The sequence below is a fragment of the Paramormyrops kingsleyae genome, chromosome 18 (genome assembly GCF_048594095.1).
Source record: "Paramormyrops kingsleyae isolate MSU_618 chromosome 18, PKINGS_0.4, whole genome shotgun sequence".
In the NCBI taxonomy this organism is placed as follows: domain Eukaryota; kingdom Metazoa; phylum Chordata; class Actinopteri; order Osteoglossiformes; family Mormyridae; genus Paramormyrops; species Paramormyrops kingsleyae.
In genome coordinates this window covers 4,802,421-4,819,326 of record NC_132814.1, presented here as the reverse complement: position 1 = coordinate 4,819,326, position 16,906 = coordinate 4,802,421, and the positions used below count along the sequence as shown (strand labels likewise).

The following is a 16,906-nucleotide window of genomic DNA, read 5'->3' as shown; positions in this document are numbered from 1 at the left end:
ACCTTTTCTATTTACTTCACTTTTAACTGAAACTATTGTATTTTAAACTATGCGATGTTACCTGTGAATTGTCCATTTAAGTATTCATTTTTCTCGGTTGATTTGCTCTGAAAAAGCGAGCACTTCTCCTTGCGGCCGCCAGGCGTCGCCGCAGGAATTTAAGCCGCTGAATAACGGCGGCGGACGCTTGTCTCGCTCACGTTCTAGGGTAGGCGACGCCAGGCCGGCGGCCATTTTCACAGCTGCGCTCTCCTCAAACGCAGGTACTCTTCATCTCTCCAGCGTTTCTTTTTATGCTTTAGGAGTTTGGGGCCGGAGGACTCGGCGAAAAGGAGTGTAAGTACGAAACGCCCAACCCGGGTCCCCGCCGGCTGACGTCGAAAAACAACGTTCTACGGGTCGTGTTTCGGGGGAGTTCGGTGCGTTCCTTCGCTAGGCTCTTAGGCCCGGTTGTTTTGTTGTTGGACGTAATGGATGCCCACTGTCTAGGCCTTTTTAAATATACTGTCGGCTTTAATATTTAAATAAGATGGAATTTTAACTTTCCGAAGGTTTTTGAATCGTTATCCGCCCTTGTCGGAGATGAAGTTAAGTGTGTGTGTGTGTGTGAGAGAGAGAGAGAGTAAGTGTGTCAATCGTGGTATTGAGATTGCAGCCTCCATGGCCGGTCACCACAGTCTGGTGGCTTTCTATACTAACCACTGAGGTAAGTAAGTGCCACCGAGGTGTTCGTGTTTCTGAGATACCTGTTAGGTAAAATTATTATTGTTAGCGGGTCAATCTGTTCTTCCATTCGTGGGCTCAGTAATATTGAAGTAGTTGTGCAACGTTGTCGCAGCGGTTATAGTGTAGGGGCGACACAATGTCAATCATAAGATAATCATAATGAGTTGGTCAGATGCCAACGTGTCCTTTAATGTCAGAGACTCTGCTTTAAGGACCTTGTGGACAGCAACAATTATTACGCAGTCATTGACAGTACTGAATCATGGTGCTGTCATTCTCCTGGGTCGGATCGGGGTGGGGTGGGCATTCTGCTCTAAAATAGCTAGCGGGTCTAACACCCGCACGTATTTTGACTTGGATTTCATATATAATAAAATTGTAAGCACCGTTTCCATATTTTATTGCAGCCATTTTTATGGATGTAAGGTGTAACCCTTTTAAAATAAACTCCCTAGTTTAGTTCGTTTTGGCCAAACCCATTTCATTGAGCCCTTTTCTGCTGAAATGAGTAATGGTGTGTTCCCAAGAGTATGCCGATGTCACAGAAATGGCCTAAAATGTACAGTAAACACAAAGTACAATGCTTGAATCCTTGACATGCAGAGAGATTTATTGTGCTCTATCCTGTTCTGTCACCCTTCTATGTCTGCTTCCATTTTCCAAACTCTTGTCATTGTGCCTCTCCAGCTGGTGCCCAGTGACTGACAGGCCGTGCCAAGATGTCCGACTTTATCGAAAGCGAGGCAGAGGAGTCGGAGGAGGAGCTTGAGGAAAGGGACCTGAAGCCCAAGAAGACGCAGAAATTTATGGAGGTGGATGGTGGGTGATTTTGGAGAAATTGTTCAGTGGCTTTTATGCTTCAGCTGTGGTCTGCTGGGCCAGTTTTGATGGTGTGTTATAAAGTTGGATTATTTCAGCACATAATGTCTCAGATGTTGATAAAGATGTACCAAGTGTTTGGGTAGTTTTATTTCAGGTAAGGTTAAGGATCCTGCAATTCCCCATGGGCTATTACGCTTGAATTTGGCCCTCTTTAGAGCATTCCTACATTGCCCCATGTACACACATTTGCCCCCCTTATCACCACCGCAGATGAGGAGGAGGAAGAGGAGAATACTGAAGACCAGGACGAGCATGGAAATTTGCGTGGCCTGATCGATGATGACGTTGAGGAGGAAGAGGATGAAGATTTGGATGCGAGTGGTGGTGGAGACAGTGACTCTGGGGAGGAAATTGGGCATCGCAAACGAAAACGAAGTAAAAATGGATTTTGGTTTTATACCTAATAGTAGATTGGTGATGCATAATAAGTGTATCCCTGTGTAATGTTGCTTATGCTGCAAACTTATCTGAAATGATTGTGATGAATCTACACCATGTGTAAGGGTCTTTATTGCTCCCTTTCTGAACTTAACATCTAAAAAGCACGTCAGTGCCAGTATGATCGAATGGGGTCAAGAGAGTGTGTGAAAATAAAAGGTTGATCTCCTTTTTCCCCCAGCCTACGATGATCGCCTGGACGATGATGACATTGACCTCATTGAGGAGAACTTGGGAGTGAAAGTGAAGCGGGTAACTATCAGAATCAGAACTGCGGGTGCTCGAATGAGAGTTTCTGAAGATACATTTTTTCCAGTTCTGAAATAATAGATACAATATCTTAGTTTTGGGCAATAATGTAGTGCATTGTTGTTAATCCTGTAAATGTTCTGTTTGGATGTAACTCCTTGTCTGAAGAAATGGCGACTTGGTCCTTTTTAATGGGTTTGATTATGTCGATATTTACTGGGAAATGTCATCTGCCGCACAGCAGAAGTTCCGACGTGTAAGGAAAATGTCCGATGATGAAGATGAGGATGATGACGACGGCAGAGAAGCCCACGAGAAGGACTTGATCGCTGACGAGATCTTCACTGGTGACGGAGGAATTGAGGATGGGGAGCATGTCGACGTGGCCCTCCACCCAGGTGATGATGAGGAAGAGGATGATGAAGAATCAGGTGAGATGACGGGATGTCTGTCAACACTGTGGCGTTCTTCATCGGTACTTTCTGCCTGTTTGTTCCTGAGGTCCTCATAATGTTTCTGTAGATATTGATGATTTCATTGTGGATGACGACGGACAGCCACTTAAGAAGCCGAAATGGCGCAAGAAGCTCCCAGGATACACCGACGCGTAAGTGTCCGTCTGCCCAAAATTTTCCTGTTAATTCCCATATACTCCTGGTAATTCCTAAGAAAAGGTTCCGAGTTGGAATATTTACAGAACTCCCCCACCGCAAACAGTGCCCTGCAGGAAGCCCAGGAGATCTTCGGTGGCGACTTTGACTTTGCAGAGTTTGACGCAGAAGGCTACGACAATGTGGAAGAGGAGGAGGAAGACCAGGATGAAGAGTCCTGGGATCGACCCAAGAAGCAGGCCAAGAAGCGCGTGGGTCGGCGCAGCATCTTTGAGATTTATGAGCCCAGTGAGCTGGAGAGCAGTCACATGACTGACCAGGACAACGAGATCCGCTCCACCGACATGCCGGAGAGGTTTCAGGTGTGTCACCACCACGCACTCAGCATGTACTCCTGCAGTGCTGTGGATTTGAAGCCAAAGCCATGAACCATATGGTGAAGGACAGTAAATTTGGTGTTATGTGACTGACTGAAGAGATGGGTGGGGTTGGTTTACCATTGGTGGATGTCTTCTCAGTTGCGTTCCATCCCAGTGAGACCTGCAGAGGAGCCAGAGTTGGAGGAGGAGGCAGAGTGGATCTACAGGAGTGCTTTCTCCACCCCCACCATCTCCATGCAGGTATGGGAGGCTGCCAACAGTCTGTTTGCAAGTCCCATTCCAGGGCAGGGAAATTCACAAAGAATACAGCTTTGAAATTTGTGGTAAATTGTTTTAGGAAAGTACTGATTACTTGGACCGGGGCACAACAAGCAGCTTCAGTAGGAAAGGACCCAGCACCATCCAGAAGATCAAGGAGGCCCTGAACTTCATGCGGAACCAGCACTTTGAGGTAAGAGGCACTGCACCCAAGATCGTCTATTGATTGGTCCCCAAGTGGTATGTAGACTCGGTATATTTATATGCTGTTTGTGTGTGTTTTCCAGTGTCTTTGAAAGATACTTGGAAATGTGTTTTAATTGCTTTAGCAGTACTTGACATAATCACAAAGCCTTTAGTACGTTAACATTAGAACTTAATCTTTTTAAATTGAAGCAAGCACTTATAATTTTACTGCTTTAGCCTTGCCAAACTGCAGTGCATACTTGCGTTTTAAAGAGCTGGCGCACGTATTCAGAATCAGGAATGGAAAAATTAGGATCCCGCTTTCAGCTGGTCTTGTCGTTTTGACGAAACTCCACTCTTCCAGGTTCCATTTATAGCCTTCTACAGAAAAGAGTATGTGGAGCCTGAACTCAACATCAATGACCTGTGGAAGGTGTGGAGATGGGATGAGAAGGTAACATGCAGTTGGACCTTTGGCCTTTTTGCATGACTCGTGTGAGTTTGCACGTGAGTGCATGCTAGAGGTCGCGACAGAATTCATTATTAATTGTGGCCAGCTGATTGATCTTTCTTTTCACGGAGTAAAAAAAAAACACGATGTAACATTATCCTACTAATAAGTATTAGGCAGGTTTCACCACCGGTACCAGCGATATTTGATGAGTATATTGGTTATCGATCAAATTTTCCATAACTGAGAGATGCGAGGAAAAAGGTATTCATTAATATATTTAATGTAAATGCAATTAAACATAACTAGTATTCTGAGGCATTCACGTTATTGTCATAATTGCGTGATCAGCGACTAGCTGCCATGAAATTTAAAGCCTGTGCAGCCCCTAGTGTTTGTGCGCGATTCAGTTTTATTCATGGTTTATGCAAAGTGGCCCTTTTTCCCCATTTCTCACCTCCCTTGAGTAGGACCCTAACCCCTGAATTGTTTGGGACACTCTGACCGCAAGCTGTCCTCATACACATTGCTTTGGACAAACGCGATTGTTAAATAAATGCAATCTTGTCCTTGGTTTCTGTAAGGTTTTGTATGGCTGGTCTCTAATTCCCAATTATTGACTCTGGTTTTTTTCTTTTTTTTTTGTAATTTTAGTGGACCCAGCTGAAAACTCGCAAGCAGAATCTAACCCGCCTGTTTCAGAAGATGCAGGCCTTCCAGTTCGAGCAGATCTCCGCTGACCCAGACAAGCCCCTGGCAGATGGCATTCGGCCGCTGGACACTTCTGACATGGAGCGGTATGGTGTCTTCCATCAGCCGCCAGCTTCCTCCATTTAATCCTGTCCAACACATGCCTTTATGGTAAAACGCTACTGCCTTCTCCACCAAGGCTAAAAGACGTCCAGTCTATCGAGGAGCTCAGTGACGTGTACAACCACTTCCTGCTGTACTATGGCCGTGACATCCCCAAGATGCAGAATGCTGCCAAAGCCAACAAGAAGAAGCAGAAGGTAAACAAGGAGATCTCAGAGGATGATGGTGAGTCCTCATATATTAACCTATAGCATTTTGCGTTGTGTTGCTTCAGTTTGCGCCACGATTCCATGTGTTGAAATATGTGATTTCCGTACAGGTGAGCAGGATGCTGAGGCTGAGGAGGAGGAGGAAGAGGAGGAGCAGAAGGGTCCAGACCTGAAGCTGGCTTCTCGCCGAGACATGTACAGCATTTGTCAGAGTGCCGGGCTGGGTCAGTAACTTTCTACACTCGGAAGGATGACGGAAACCACCCCCGCCCTTGTCTTTTTAACCTCATATTGTTTCTCTTACCCAGATGGCCTGGCCAAGAAGTTTGGTTTGACCCCTGAGCAGTTTGGAGAGAACCTGCGTGACAGCTACCAGCGGCACGAGACAGAGCAATTTCCCGCTGAGCCCTTGGAGCTTGCTAAGGACTATGTGTGCAGGTAAGGAGCACTCGACCAAATGGGGTGCTGTGGGGACTGTAGGCGAGTATGGATGTCTTACCCCAGAGGGTTCGATTACAAGTTAAAGGGACATACTATGCTATTCTGGTTTTTCACTTTCCGTTAGCATGTTGTGTGCAAAGTCTTAAGGCCCCATGGACACGCCAAGGGGAGTATGTTTCACCACAGAAACCACTGTCTGTCTGAAACGCCTTGTTAGAATTCCAGCCCTTACTTCAGTGACATGGTGATGTCACCTGGTAACAGAGTTCTTATGGCCACCTGCTTGTAAGAATCTGTATGCAGACTGCTAGATGGGCTCATTGTGGGTGGGGCTTAAAGCTCTAGCAGTGTTTCAGACCGAGGGTGAATAGATATACAGTATGAGGAAAAATAATGTGTTTTTGGAACATTGAAGCATGTGAATCTATTCTGGTAGAACCCAAAAATAAAATTACGAATAGGTGTAATGAGCAGGCGTCCCAAATCCATAGCTGCCTCAACCCCATTGCAGCCAGTTCAGAACCCCAGAGGAAGTTCTGGAAGGTACGCGCTACATGGTGGCTATGCAAATCGCCCGCGAGCCCCTGGTCAGACACGTCCTGCGGCAAACATTCCAGGAGAGGGCCAAGATCAACATCAAGCCCACTAAAAAGGGCAAGAAGGTACGAACGAGCTTTGTCTGGTCCTGCACGCCTGTGTGGAGTGCTAGTATCTAGCCTTTAAACACCACTGTGACACTGATTTTGATTGCACAATCCCTGACCTCCCCACCATGCAGGATGTGGATGAAGCACACTATGCGTACTCCTTCAAGTACCTGAAGAACAAACCTGTGAAGGAACTGAGTGGGGAGCAGTTCCTCAAGATGTGCCTCGCCGAGGAGGAGGGTCTGCTGACTATTGATATCTGCATTGACCTGGTTGGCGTCAAGGGGTGAGTCCACCTTTGGTAGGAAGTGAGCTGTAATTATTTTAGGATTCTGATCATTTGTAGAATCATGGCTTTCATTTAACCTGTAAAAGTGCATGCTTGTGCAAACTGGAACGTGATTAGTTGGATAAGTAGCAGCGAAGGTGACCATGTGGTTCCTTTCAGGTATGGCGCTGACCAGACCTACTTTGAGGAGATCAAACAGTTCTACTACAGGGATGAGTTCAGCCACCAGGTGCAGGAGTGGAACCGGCAGCGTACACTGGCCATAGAACGTGCCCTGCAGCAGTTCCTCTACCCCCAGATGGCCAAGGAGCTGAGGAACAAGCTGCTAGCTGAGGCCAAGGACCACATCATCAAGGTACCTGCCTTCATGATGTGGATTGTCGGAATGTGGTTAGCCGTTAAAGGTCAGTTTGATAGCTTATGTTCTATAAAGAATTTGGATGGCTGCTGGGCTGGTTCAGATTAATGTTGATTTGTTTCTAGAAGTCTGGATGTTGTTCATTGTTCAGGCATGCAGCAGGAAGCTGTACAACTGGCTGAAGGTGGCACCGTATCGGCCTGACCAGCAAGTAGAAGAGGATGATGACCTCATGGACGAGACCCAGGGAAAGGGTATTCGTGTTTTGGGAGTGGCGTTTGCATCTGGCAGGTAGGAGACTCAGATTTTAATCTGCCTCAGTTGGTTGTAACCCCCCAGTGGGTTTTGTACTGCTTTGGATGACATGGCACCTCGTGCTTTGACAGGGATACCCCAGTGTTCTGTGCACTTATAAATGGTGAAGGTGAGGTGGTTGACTTCCTGCGCCTCCCGCACTTCCTGAAGAGGAGAAATGCGTGGAGAGAAGATGAGCGGGAGAAGAAGGTTCGTTAACCATGCATACACACGCTTCCAGGTTAAAATATCTTTTTTTTTTTTATGTGGATGATGCATGATATCAAACCTTTTCTGCATACCTACTATTACAAGCTTGAGGATGTTCAGCTGGTCAGACCGTGTCGGCTTTTCTGTGAATTTGTTCTCTGAACATGTGCCCTCTCCAGATCCAGGATATTGAAAACCTAAAGAAGTTCCTGAGTAGCAAGAAGCCGCACATAGTGGCTGTGGCAGGAGAAAACAGGTGAGCTCCAGTCCACTGCCATTTGTTGAGGGTCTGTAGTGCGTTCAGAATGATTAAGCCCCCTGCTGGTTAACCCTCCGGAAGGGACGCCCAAATGGTGATCGAGGACATCAAGCGAACCGTGAGTGAGTTGGAGCAGGAATCATCCCTCCCTGCAGTGGGTGTGGAGCTGGTGGACAATGAACTGGCGACACTCTACATGAACAGCAAGAAGTCTGAGGTGAATGTCGGTGTGGTCAAACCTGCCATCTGCATGTAGATGCTGGAGCCTTGACAACGGGTCTGCATCTTACTCCTCCCCCCCCCCCCCCCCCCCATTTAGGCGGACTTCAGGGACTACCCCCCTCTCCTGCGTCAGGCGGTCTCCGTAGCCAGAAAGATCCAGGACCCCCTCGTGGAGTTTGCCCAGGTTTGCAGCACTGACGAGGACATCCTGTGCCTCAAGCTTCACCCACTGCAGGTACTGTTGCCCCTGTACTCAGTGTCTGCCTACACCCCTATAGCCAGATACCCTTTTGATACCTTAGTCCAGTGTTTCCTAATCTGGTCCTCGGGGACCCACAGCTGGTCTGTTTTTGCTCCCTCCGTGTTCCCTGCCAGACAGTCTCGTGTTTTTGCATGCTCCTAGCTCCTAGGACAAAATCATGGACTGTCTGTGGGTCCTCAAGGACTGGATTGGGAAACACTGCCTTATTTGTTAAACCAGACATTAGATCCTGTTAAATTAGTGCCTCAGTTTAGTACAGTATTAACCATTGCTAATAATTAGCCAGACTAACTTAATTTGTTCCTTTGACCCTCCCCAGGAGCATGTGGTGAAGGAAGAGTTGCTGAATGCGCTCTACTGCGAGTTCATTAACCGAGTCAATGAGGTGGGCGTGGATGTGAACCGGGCCCTGGCCCACCCATACACTCAAAGTTTGGTGCAGTACGTCTGTGGCTTGGGCCCCCGAAAGGGCTCCCATCTGCTTAAGGTAAACCGTAATGTTGGCTTTTTGCAAGCTATTGTCATGTCGCTGTAACAGTGCATTGTAAGGAGACAAGCTGGCATCGGTCTTTGATCGGTTTTCTTGTGCACAGACATTAGAGGTTTGGTTAGCTGTTTGAAATACATCCTTTTCTGGTGCCCAATTTCAGATTTTGAAACAGAATAACACTCGCCTGGAGAATCGTACCCAGCTTGTAACCATGTGTCACATGGGGCCCAAGGTCTTCATCAATTGTGCTGGCTTCATCAAAATCGACACCGCCTCCCTGGGAGACAGGTCTGCCACTTCTGCTGGTCACATGACTTAGATTTTGGTTTAGTGTTAGTGTTGTTGCTTTAAGGGTTCTTGAAGTTCCAAAAATTATGCATAGACCTGATGAACCTAATTTGCATATCTTTTGTGTGATAGTCTCAAGGGGTAAATGATTGATATATTCATCCTCCCTGCAGTACGGATTCGTACATTGAGGTCCTTGATGGATCTCGTGTGCACCCGGAGACCTATGAGTGGGCTCGCAAAATGGCAGTAGATGCATTGGAATATGATGAGTCTGCAGAAGATGCCAACCCCGCTGGTGCTCTGGAAGAGATCCTGGAGAATCCAGAGAGGCTAAAAGACCTGGATCTAGATGCCTTTGCTGAAGAGCTTGAGAGACAGGTCAAGATTGTTTCTGATCTATAGAACAGTCAAACAGAGAACCTTTAGGTTCTCAGATTTTTTTTTTCTTTCAGTGAGACAGCCCACCTCCACCACAGGATGCTCCATGTATGACGGTTACTGTGTCTTGATCTCCAGGGCTACGGGAACAAGGGCATAACTCTGTATGACATCCGTGCCGAGCTCAGCTGCCGCTATAAGGACCTGAGGGCACCTTACCGACCACCCAACACAGAGGAGGTTTTCAACCTACTCACAAAGGAGACGCCGGAGACTTTCTACATTGGTAATTGTGAAATCCAAGTGAATAATTCTCAATTAGCACGACTAGCATTTTATTTAGCATTGTGTGTTCAGCCGCCAGACCCCTCTTTCACTTCCCTCTGTTTTTTCTTTCCTTCCCTAGGCAAGCTAATAACCAGTGTGGTGACCGGCATAGCTCACAGACGGCCGCAGGGGGAGAGTTATGACCAGGCCATCCGGAATGATGAGACCGGCTTATGGCAGTGCCCTTTCTGCCAGCAGGACAACTTCCCTGAGCTGAGCGAGGTGGGGTACAGGGACCTAGAACAGTGCCGAGGGGGACGCACTTTGCTGAATTAATGGCGTGTGGGCCAACTTGGGTTTCCTTTTGTCTATTATCCTTAGTCTTAAATATCTTGTCCCCTGCCTGTCTAGGTATGGAACCACTTTGACAGCGGCTCGTGTCCTGGCCAGGCCATTGGAGTGCGGTCCCGATTGGACAATGGCGTCACTGGCTTTATTCCTACAAAGTTCCTTAGTGATAAGGTGGTGAAGCATCCAGAGGACAGGGTCAAGGTAAGCCCATTGTGGGGAAAATGCTATTCTGTCCAGGACCGCATTATATCAGCAAGTACCTTTTGAGTTTTTGCTTTATTGTACTATCGTCTGCATTGTAAAGCATCCTTGAGTGTGAGAAAGGCGCTATATAAATAAAGCTTATTTTCTTACAGGTCGGAATGACCGTCCACTGTCGGATCATGAAGATCGACATCGAGAAGTTCAGCGTGGACCTCACCTGCCGAACATCAGACCTGATGGACAAAAACAACGAGTGGAAGCTGCCTAAGGATACCTACTACGATTTTGACACTGAAGCGGAGGACATCAAGCTGGATGAAGAAATGAAGAAGAAGCAACAGAGGACCAGTCAGTATAATCATAACTGTAGAACTTGGTTATAAAGACCATTTGTTTCTCAGCCTGGCTTTAACAAATGAATGCTAAAAGTTGCAAACTCAACGGTAATCGGAAGATTAGTTACTACTTAATACCAAGTATTGAAGTAACACATGACAGTTCTGGGGACTTTGTAGCGGGAACATACAAATGTGTTTGTTAAAGTTTCTGCCCTCTTGTGTCCCATACAGCCTATATCAAGCGGGTGATTGCTCACCCTTCCTTCCACAACATCAACTTCAAGCAGGCTGAGAAGATGATGGAGTCCATGGACCAGGGAGATGTTATCATCCGGCCTAGCAGCAAGGGTGAGAATCATCTAACGGTCACCTGGAAGGTTGCTGATGGGATCTACCAGCATGTGGATGTACGGGAAGAGGGCAAAGAGAACGCCTTTAGCCTTGGCCACACACTATGGATCAACAATGAGGCAAGTAGCCATCTTTCTGCATTTTAATGAAGTCTTTCTGTGGGTTATATGTGAATACTCCTGACCATGATACAGCCGTGTGTTACTGTGCATTAAAGAAGGCTGGACTCTATGGTAGTATTTAGTCTGCATGGTTGATTTGCATGATCATGAAGCCGATTGGTTTCCATAGGTCATTCCTCCCTTTGTGTGACACCCAATCATTTTACTTTTCTCTTCCCTAGGAATTTGAAGATCTGGACGAGATCACAGCCCGCTATGTCCAGCCCATGGCTGCATTCGCTCGCGACCTCCTAGGACACAAGTACTTCCAGGACTGTAATAGTGGAGACCGCAAGGTACAGGGGTGGAGGGTCTATTTTCAGATGTAGTTTCACCATTTAGCTTTACTTTAGCAGGTCCTTTGGACCTTTTGTCTTGGGTTCAGTTGATCGTTTTGGCTAAATGACCTAATTGGCAGTTATTGATGATTTTTCTATGGAAATGACAGAATGATGGAGTTCATCTTTTCATTTGTGCAAAACAGAAAATGGAGGAACTGCTGTTGAAGACCAAAAAGGAAAAGCCAACCTTCATCCCGTACTATGTGTCAGCATGCCGGGACCTTCCTGGCAAGTTCCTGTTGGGTTATCAGCCCCGCGGGAAGCCAAGGTGAGCACAGGACCTCACTCTTGCCCCCTATGCCACAGTGCTCAATGTGAACCGTCTTGGGGGTCCCTGAGGACTGGTTTGAGAGACACTGAACTTAAGTCATTTGTAGTAGCAACATCCGAGGTTAGTATTGAATGAGATACATTATCTTCCCCCTGATAGGATAGAGTTTGTGACCATCACACCCGATGGGTTCCGGTACCGGGCCCAGATATTCCCCACCGTAAACGGGCTCTTCCGTTGGTTCAAAGACCACTACCAGGAGCCCGTTCCAGGTGGGTGACCCTGACCACCATTTAATTTTTCCTCACCTCCAGTCTGCTGTGGAACTGCAAATAAACCCCGCCTCTTTCCCCACCCCCAACAGGCATTACTCCCAGCAGCAGCAGCCGAACCCGGACTCCGGCATCGGTCAATGCTACACCCGCTAACATCAACATTGCAGGTGAGCTGCCCTGCCTTCTCAAAAAGCCACTAGGAGCCTATGCTGGAGCAGAAATGCCTAATAGGTTAATTTGTTAAATTAATGTATTTGGATCTGCTTAACTTTGTCACTGTTGCTTTTTCCAGACCTGACCCGGGCAGTAAATGCCCTTCCCAGAAACATGACCTCCCAGATGTTCAACGCTATTGCCGCGGTGACCGGACAGGGCCAGAACCCCAACGCCACACCAGCACAGTGGGCCTCCAGCCAGTATGGATACAGCGCGGGCAGCAGCGGTGGTGGTGGGGGCAGCAGCGCCTACCATGTGAGTCTGAGGGGAACGGCTTTGCCATTTTGAGGAATCTGATCGAGGTCTTTGACTATTTTGCCTGCTTGTCCAGTGCTGTAGACCGGTGTTACTGAAATGAACCTTTTCACTGGTTTTATACTCTGATAGCCACACCCCTCCTCAAACCCAAAGCCCCCGCTTTTGTTTGTGTTGGTTTTGCCCTGTCAGTCTCTGACCTGCCTCTCCCTCCACAGGTATTCGCCACCCCAGCTCAGCAGCCCATCGCCACACCCCTCATGACCCCAAGCTACTCGTTCACCACGCCCAGCCAGCAACAGCAGTCTATGACCACGCCCCAGTACCCAAGCTCCACCCCTCAGTCCTCGCATGGCCATGGACATGCCTCATCCACGCCTTCCTCATCGTCGTCGTCACGCGTCAGGACACCACAGCCGAAGTGAGTGTCTCTCTATCCTCTACCCAGTGTGTGTAGAGCGTTTCTGAAACATTACTATCCCTCCTGGACAAAACTGCAGCATAGCTGAGATCATGCAGGATTTAGGGCATGTTGATGTAGTGCTGGATTTGATGCCTTAACATTTCAACATCTACAGTGACATGATTTACGCTTTGATTTAAGATGATGCTTTTGTACATTATAAACGTATGTTCTGTTGAGGAGTTGACTATGCACAAGCGCAGCTCATCTGAGCTTCCAATCAGTGCCCAGGTACAAGAGCAAACCGTTTGAAGCAGAAGCTATACAACTTCCAACAAAGCAAGAACCCTAATGAGATGATTCAAGGAGCAGAAGTGCAACCTTAAAATAACATTCTGAGAACAGAGGCATCAGGCTAGTAGAAGAAATCAAGTCACCTGAAATTCACACTAGTCGATCTAGAGTGACTTGGAAAGTAATATTCTGTGACTTGTTGGTGCTATGAGTGTGACCTCTTGTAGTTCAAGTAGGGCATTGTGCTAACACAACGGTTGTGGGTTCAAATCCCAGGGAGCGCGTACAAATTGTCACACTTCAGATAAAAGTGCAATCTGAATGAATACATGTGATCTGAGGTTGTCGCTAAGGCCACTCACTCTTGCCCCTCGGTTTCCCCGCCCTTCCTGCAGGACCAGCAGCCACACTGCGGTGGACTGGGGTAAGATGGCGGAACAGTGGCTGCAGGAGAAGGAGGCGGAGCGGCGAAAGCAGCAACCCCGTGTGACGCCACGGCCGCGACCCTCGCCCAGCCCCATGATTGAGAGCACGCCCATGTCTGTGGCCGGCGATGCCACACCCCTGCTGGATGAGATGGACCGATAGGCAGGAGGCCCTGTCCCTCCCCAGCCCCCGCTCAACTCCCCACCTCGTCCTAATGACCGTGGACCGTATACCTGCATGGCGGCCGTCTTCATGGATGAGCATTTGGAGATGAGAGGCTGAGCCGGGTGGGGTGGGGGTGGATTCGTTACGTCTGATTTTATTTGTTTCTTTTAAAATAAAAGCAGAGAATAGGAGGGGCCATTTCTTTATTTTTAAGAAAATGACAGAATTATGAGGGATCCAGTATCCGTCTTGGGGAGACTGGCTGCGCTTATCAGGGCTTCTGTCTTCATATCCGCTAGCACAGTAATGGCAGCCCCGCCCCCCCCAAAAAAAAAGCTGGGGGCCCAAGGGCCTTGGCAAGAGTTGGTGATTCAAAGCACTCAGAGCTGTTTGTTTTGTATGCATGCAACAAAACAAAAAAATAAACTTTTTTTTTTCTCCCCCCCTCAATTTTTTTTCCCACCCTTCAGTATAAACAATGTGATATGTGTATAACTGTTACTGTGATGGGGGACTTTTAGCTTTCTGGGTGGGGCTTATAGCTTGAGTTGTTTTGGTGTTTGTTGCCTGGAGGCGGGCCTTACAGAGGTAGTTGTCGTCGGGTGGTTTCTGCTGGAAGCTCATTGGACAGTTGGAGTGCGGACAGCAGGAAGTTCATACAGGCTGGCTGGAGCAGAAGATTGTCTAGATCTGGCTGCGCTGCCCCATTTTCAGAGTTGTGGGAGAAGACTTTCAGTCCATCCCCCCATGCGTTGGTATGCCCCCAAAGGAGTACTTATTAGTGCTGGGGGGATATATTTATGCCCTTTGTGTGTTTTTTATTTTTTGTACCCCCTCCCTCCTGAAGCCTATATATTAAAATGGACCGAGGACCCTTGGTTACCCCTTGTGTCAGTTCCGTTCCCTTCAAACAGGTGCGTTGCACAAATAGGATGTTTTGCATTTGAGTAAAAAAAAAAATGTAGCCCCTGCAACAGAATGTCTAGTTAGTTTTGTTTACCTTGTCATTTGTCCAAAGCATCTTCTGTGTAATCCCCACCAGAATGTCAACATTGTTGCATCGTTTTCTCCCAGATCCTAAACTTATCTGAAGTGTAATCATGGTGCCATCTGCTGCCAGCTGAGCACATCAGTATTTACTGTGGACTTTGGTTACTGTTTGTGTTACGCTACCATGTTTTTCTATACTGGAGGCTCCATACTTTTTCAGACATCAGGGTTCCCTGGCCAGGATGGAACGGGTATGGAAAACATGGAGGAAAGTCCCTTTAGTCACACACCGTGCCCTTGGCCAGGTTTATGTCGCAAAGACTTGATGGGTGCATCTCCTGTCTGCGTGTTTCCTGCTGAAATTCTTACTGCCCCCAGCAGGAGTTTGAGGGTAGCCTGGGAAACAGGTTGCGTCATTCAATAGGCCTACTGGAGATCTCATCGCTTAAGCCTGCCTGAGGGAGAAAATGTAGAAGGAAAAAAGTAACTGTTCAGACTTAAAAGTGCTGCTTTGGGTATCTGTGTTCAGCACCTTTGTGTTTCCAAATAAAACATTCTGTATGAAAAAACTACTGACAGCCATCCAAGTCTGCTCTTCATGCATGTGCTCACCTGAAACCTGTCGCTTCGCCGAGATGTTCACAGGCTTATATATCCACTTGTAATTTTTTTTTTCTCTCAATGTTGCCTGTAAAGCTTACATGTCTTATGGGTTTGGTCAGGAGACTTCACTGCACATGTCTGTAATCTTTTTAAGCCTCCCTTTTGTTCCCTTTTTTTGTAAAGGGGCAGTTCACCTCAAACTGATATGTTTTTGTCTTAAAATGGATGAGAGAGGGATATAGGGCTCTCAAAGGAACAAACAGGCACGCTTAGGTTCACTCAAATACACTTTAATAAGTAATACAAAATGATCTCGCATTAACACCAATACTAAGCTATAATATTGAAGGCAATGCAAAATAACTCGTACTACAATGGGTATCAAATAATATATATCTTATAGCTAATAGTATTAGTAGGTATGTCACTATCACCAGTTCTGCGCCATAGGGGCTTTGGCAGGAAGCCTCGTTTTCAATTTGGTCGCCATTCCCCAGAGCACCAGGGTATCCCAATAGTTTTTGCCTTTTTGTTGTGTTATTTTTGTGTATATTAGGGTAACCCGTTCTGATAACGTAAAACACACCTTCATCCGGGGATTTCCATTCAAAACACGGTCATCTGACTTTCTGATAACTTCGAAATTTCCTCCCGATCTTACCGAAAATTTCACTCATTAAAACCTTCCTTGGGACAATAAAGGTAAGCAGAATTATTCTTCAAACTATGATAATTATATTTCTTAGTTAGTTTATTGTATTTAGGCGTATTTTGAGCAAAATTTATCGATCAGCAGTTAACTTTTTTGGATCTGCCGCGAGAGCCGGCCATGTTTTGTAGTGAACAAGAGCAAGAGCCGAAAATAGCATGATTTTCAGCATGGAATTTACAGCTTTAAAATGATGTGAAGGCTTTTAAATGAGGTTATATGTATATAAGCTTTCTAATGATACCTAGTTTATTAAAATCTGATAAACAATAACAGAGTTACGCTCATTTTTCTGAACATAAACAGGTCATAAAGTCAAGTATGGTTCTCTATTGTTTTATCTGTTAATAAGTGGACGTTAATAAGCCTTAATTGGCGTTACAAAATATCCTATAACTTTCTTGCCATTCGTCACAGAAAGAGGTTCTTGGTATCATTGGAAAGGTCTTATCAAGCCCTTTCTTCTGGTGCTATTTTTGTAAAAATCCAACAACTTTGAATTTTTTTGTGACATACCTAGTATTAGGTGCAAAGGTACGAATATATATAGAAAAGAAGCAATAATACATAAAAGAAGCAAGGAAACATAAAAAGTTACGAATTATTATCACAAGCGGCGATAATTTACTCGCAACAATCAATGGAAAGCATAAGCAGTTGCAAAGCTATTTACACTCGGACGTGCTGTCATCACCCACCTTCACACATGGACTGGGGAGCCCTTTCAGTCCTGGCGCTCTATCCCACGGCTGAACTCCGGTCAGTACTGGAATCTCCCCCTTCCTTTATACTAAATTTAAAGTTGCGTGTGGGCAGGGGGTAAGCTGGCCAGGCTCACCCCTTCCCCCCAGGCAATATATGGTGCTCCAATTGCCCCTTTTGTCCAAGTGATGCTGCTTGCGATAACATACTACAATAGGCGTCCTTGCGCAATGCCTCCCT

The 16,906-nt window shown here is 46.6% G+C and overlaps 1 protein-coding gene across 3 annotated transcripts; it reads left to right on the top strand.

Moving 5' to 3' along the window:
• Positions 1 to 177: 177 nt before the first annotated feature.
• On the top strand, positions 178 to 15,224 carry supt6h (SPT6 homolog, histone chaperone and transcription elongation factor). Of its 3 annotated transcripts, none has more exons than XM_023791010.2 (37): positions 178 to 263; positions 1,414 to 1,545; positions 1,819 to 1,983; positions 2,228 to 2,298; positions 2,537 to 2,726; positions 2,818 to 2,902; positions 3,013 to 3,268; positions 3,425 to 3,526; positions 3,624 to 3,737; positions 4,095 to 4,184; positions 4,836 to 4,978; positions 5,071 to 5,219; positions 5,314 to 5,427; positions 5,512 to 5,641; positions 6,156 to 6,306; positions 6,423 to 6,577; positions 6,740 to 6,935; positions 7,090 to 7,229; positions 7,325 to 7,442; positions 7,622 to 7,698; positions 7,783 to 7,918; positions 8,021 to 8,158; positions 8,505 to 8,672; positions 8,836 to 8,963; positions 9,137 to 9,344; positions 9,483 to 9,630; positions 9,751 to 9,893; positions 10,023 to 10,163; positions 10,319 to 10,514; positions 10,736 to 10,974; positions 11,199 to 11,312; positions 11,501 to 11,625; positions 11,788 to 11,900; positions 11,993 to 12,070; positions 12,196 to 12,374; positions 12,593 to 12,795; positions 13,467 to 15,224. In XM_023791010.2, the coding sequence occupies exons 2-37, from the start codon at positions 1,446 to 1,448 to the stop codon at positions 13,657 to 13,659; spliced, it is 5,196 nt and encodes a 1,731-aa protein (XP_023646778.1). In that variant the 5' UTR covers positions 178 to 263; positions 1,414 to 1,445; the 3' UTR covers positions 13,660 to 15,224. The 3 variants fall into 3 exon arrangements, with proteins under 3 accessions (XP_023646778.1, XP_023646779.1, XP_023646777.1); XM_023791011.2 differs by having other exon boundaries at positions 182 to 336; positions 2,540 to 2,726; XM_023791009.2 differs by having other exon boundaries at positions 182 to 336.
• The last annotated feature ends 1,682 nt before the right edge of the window (positions 15,225 to 16,906 follow it).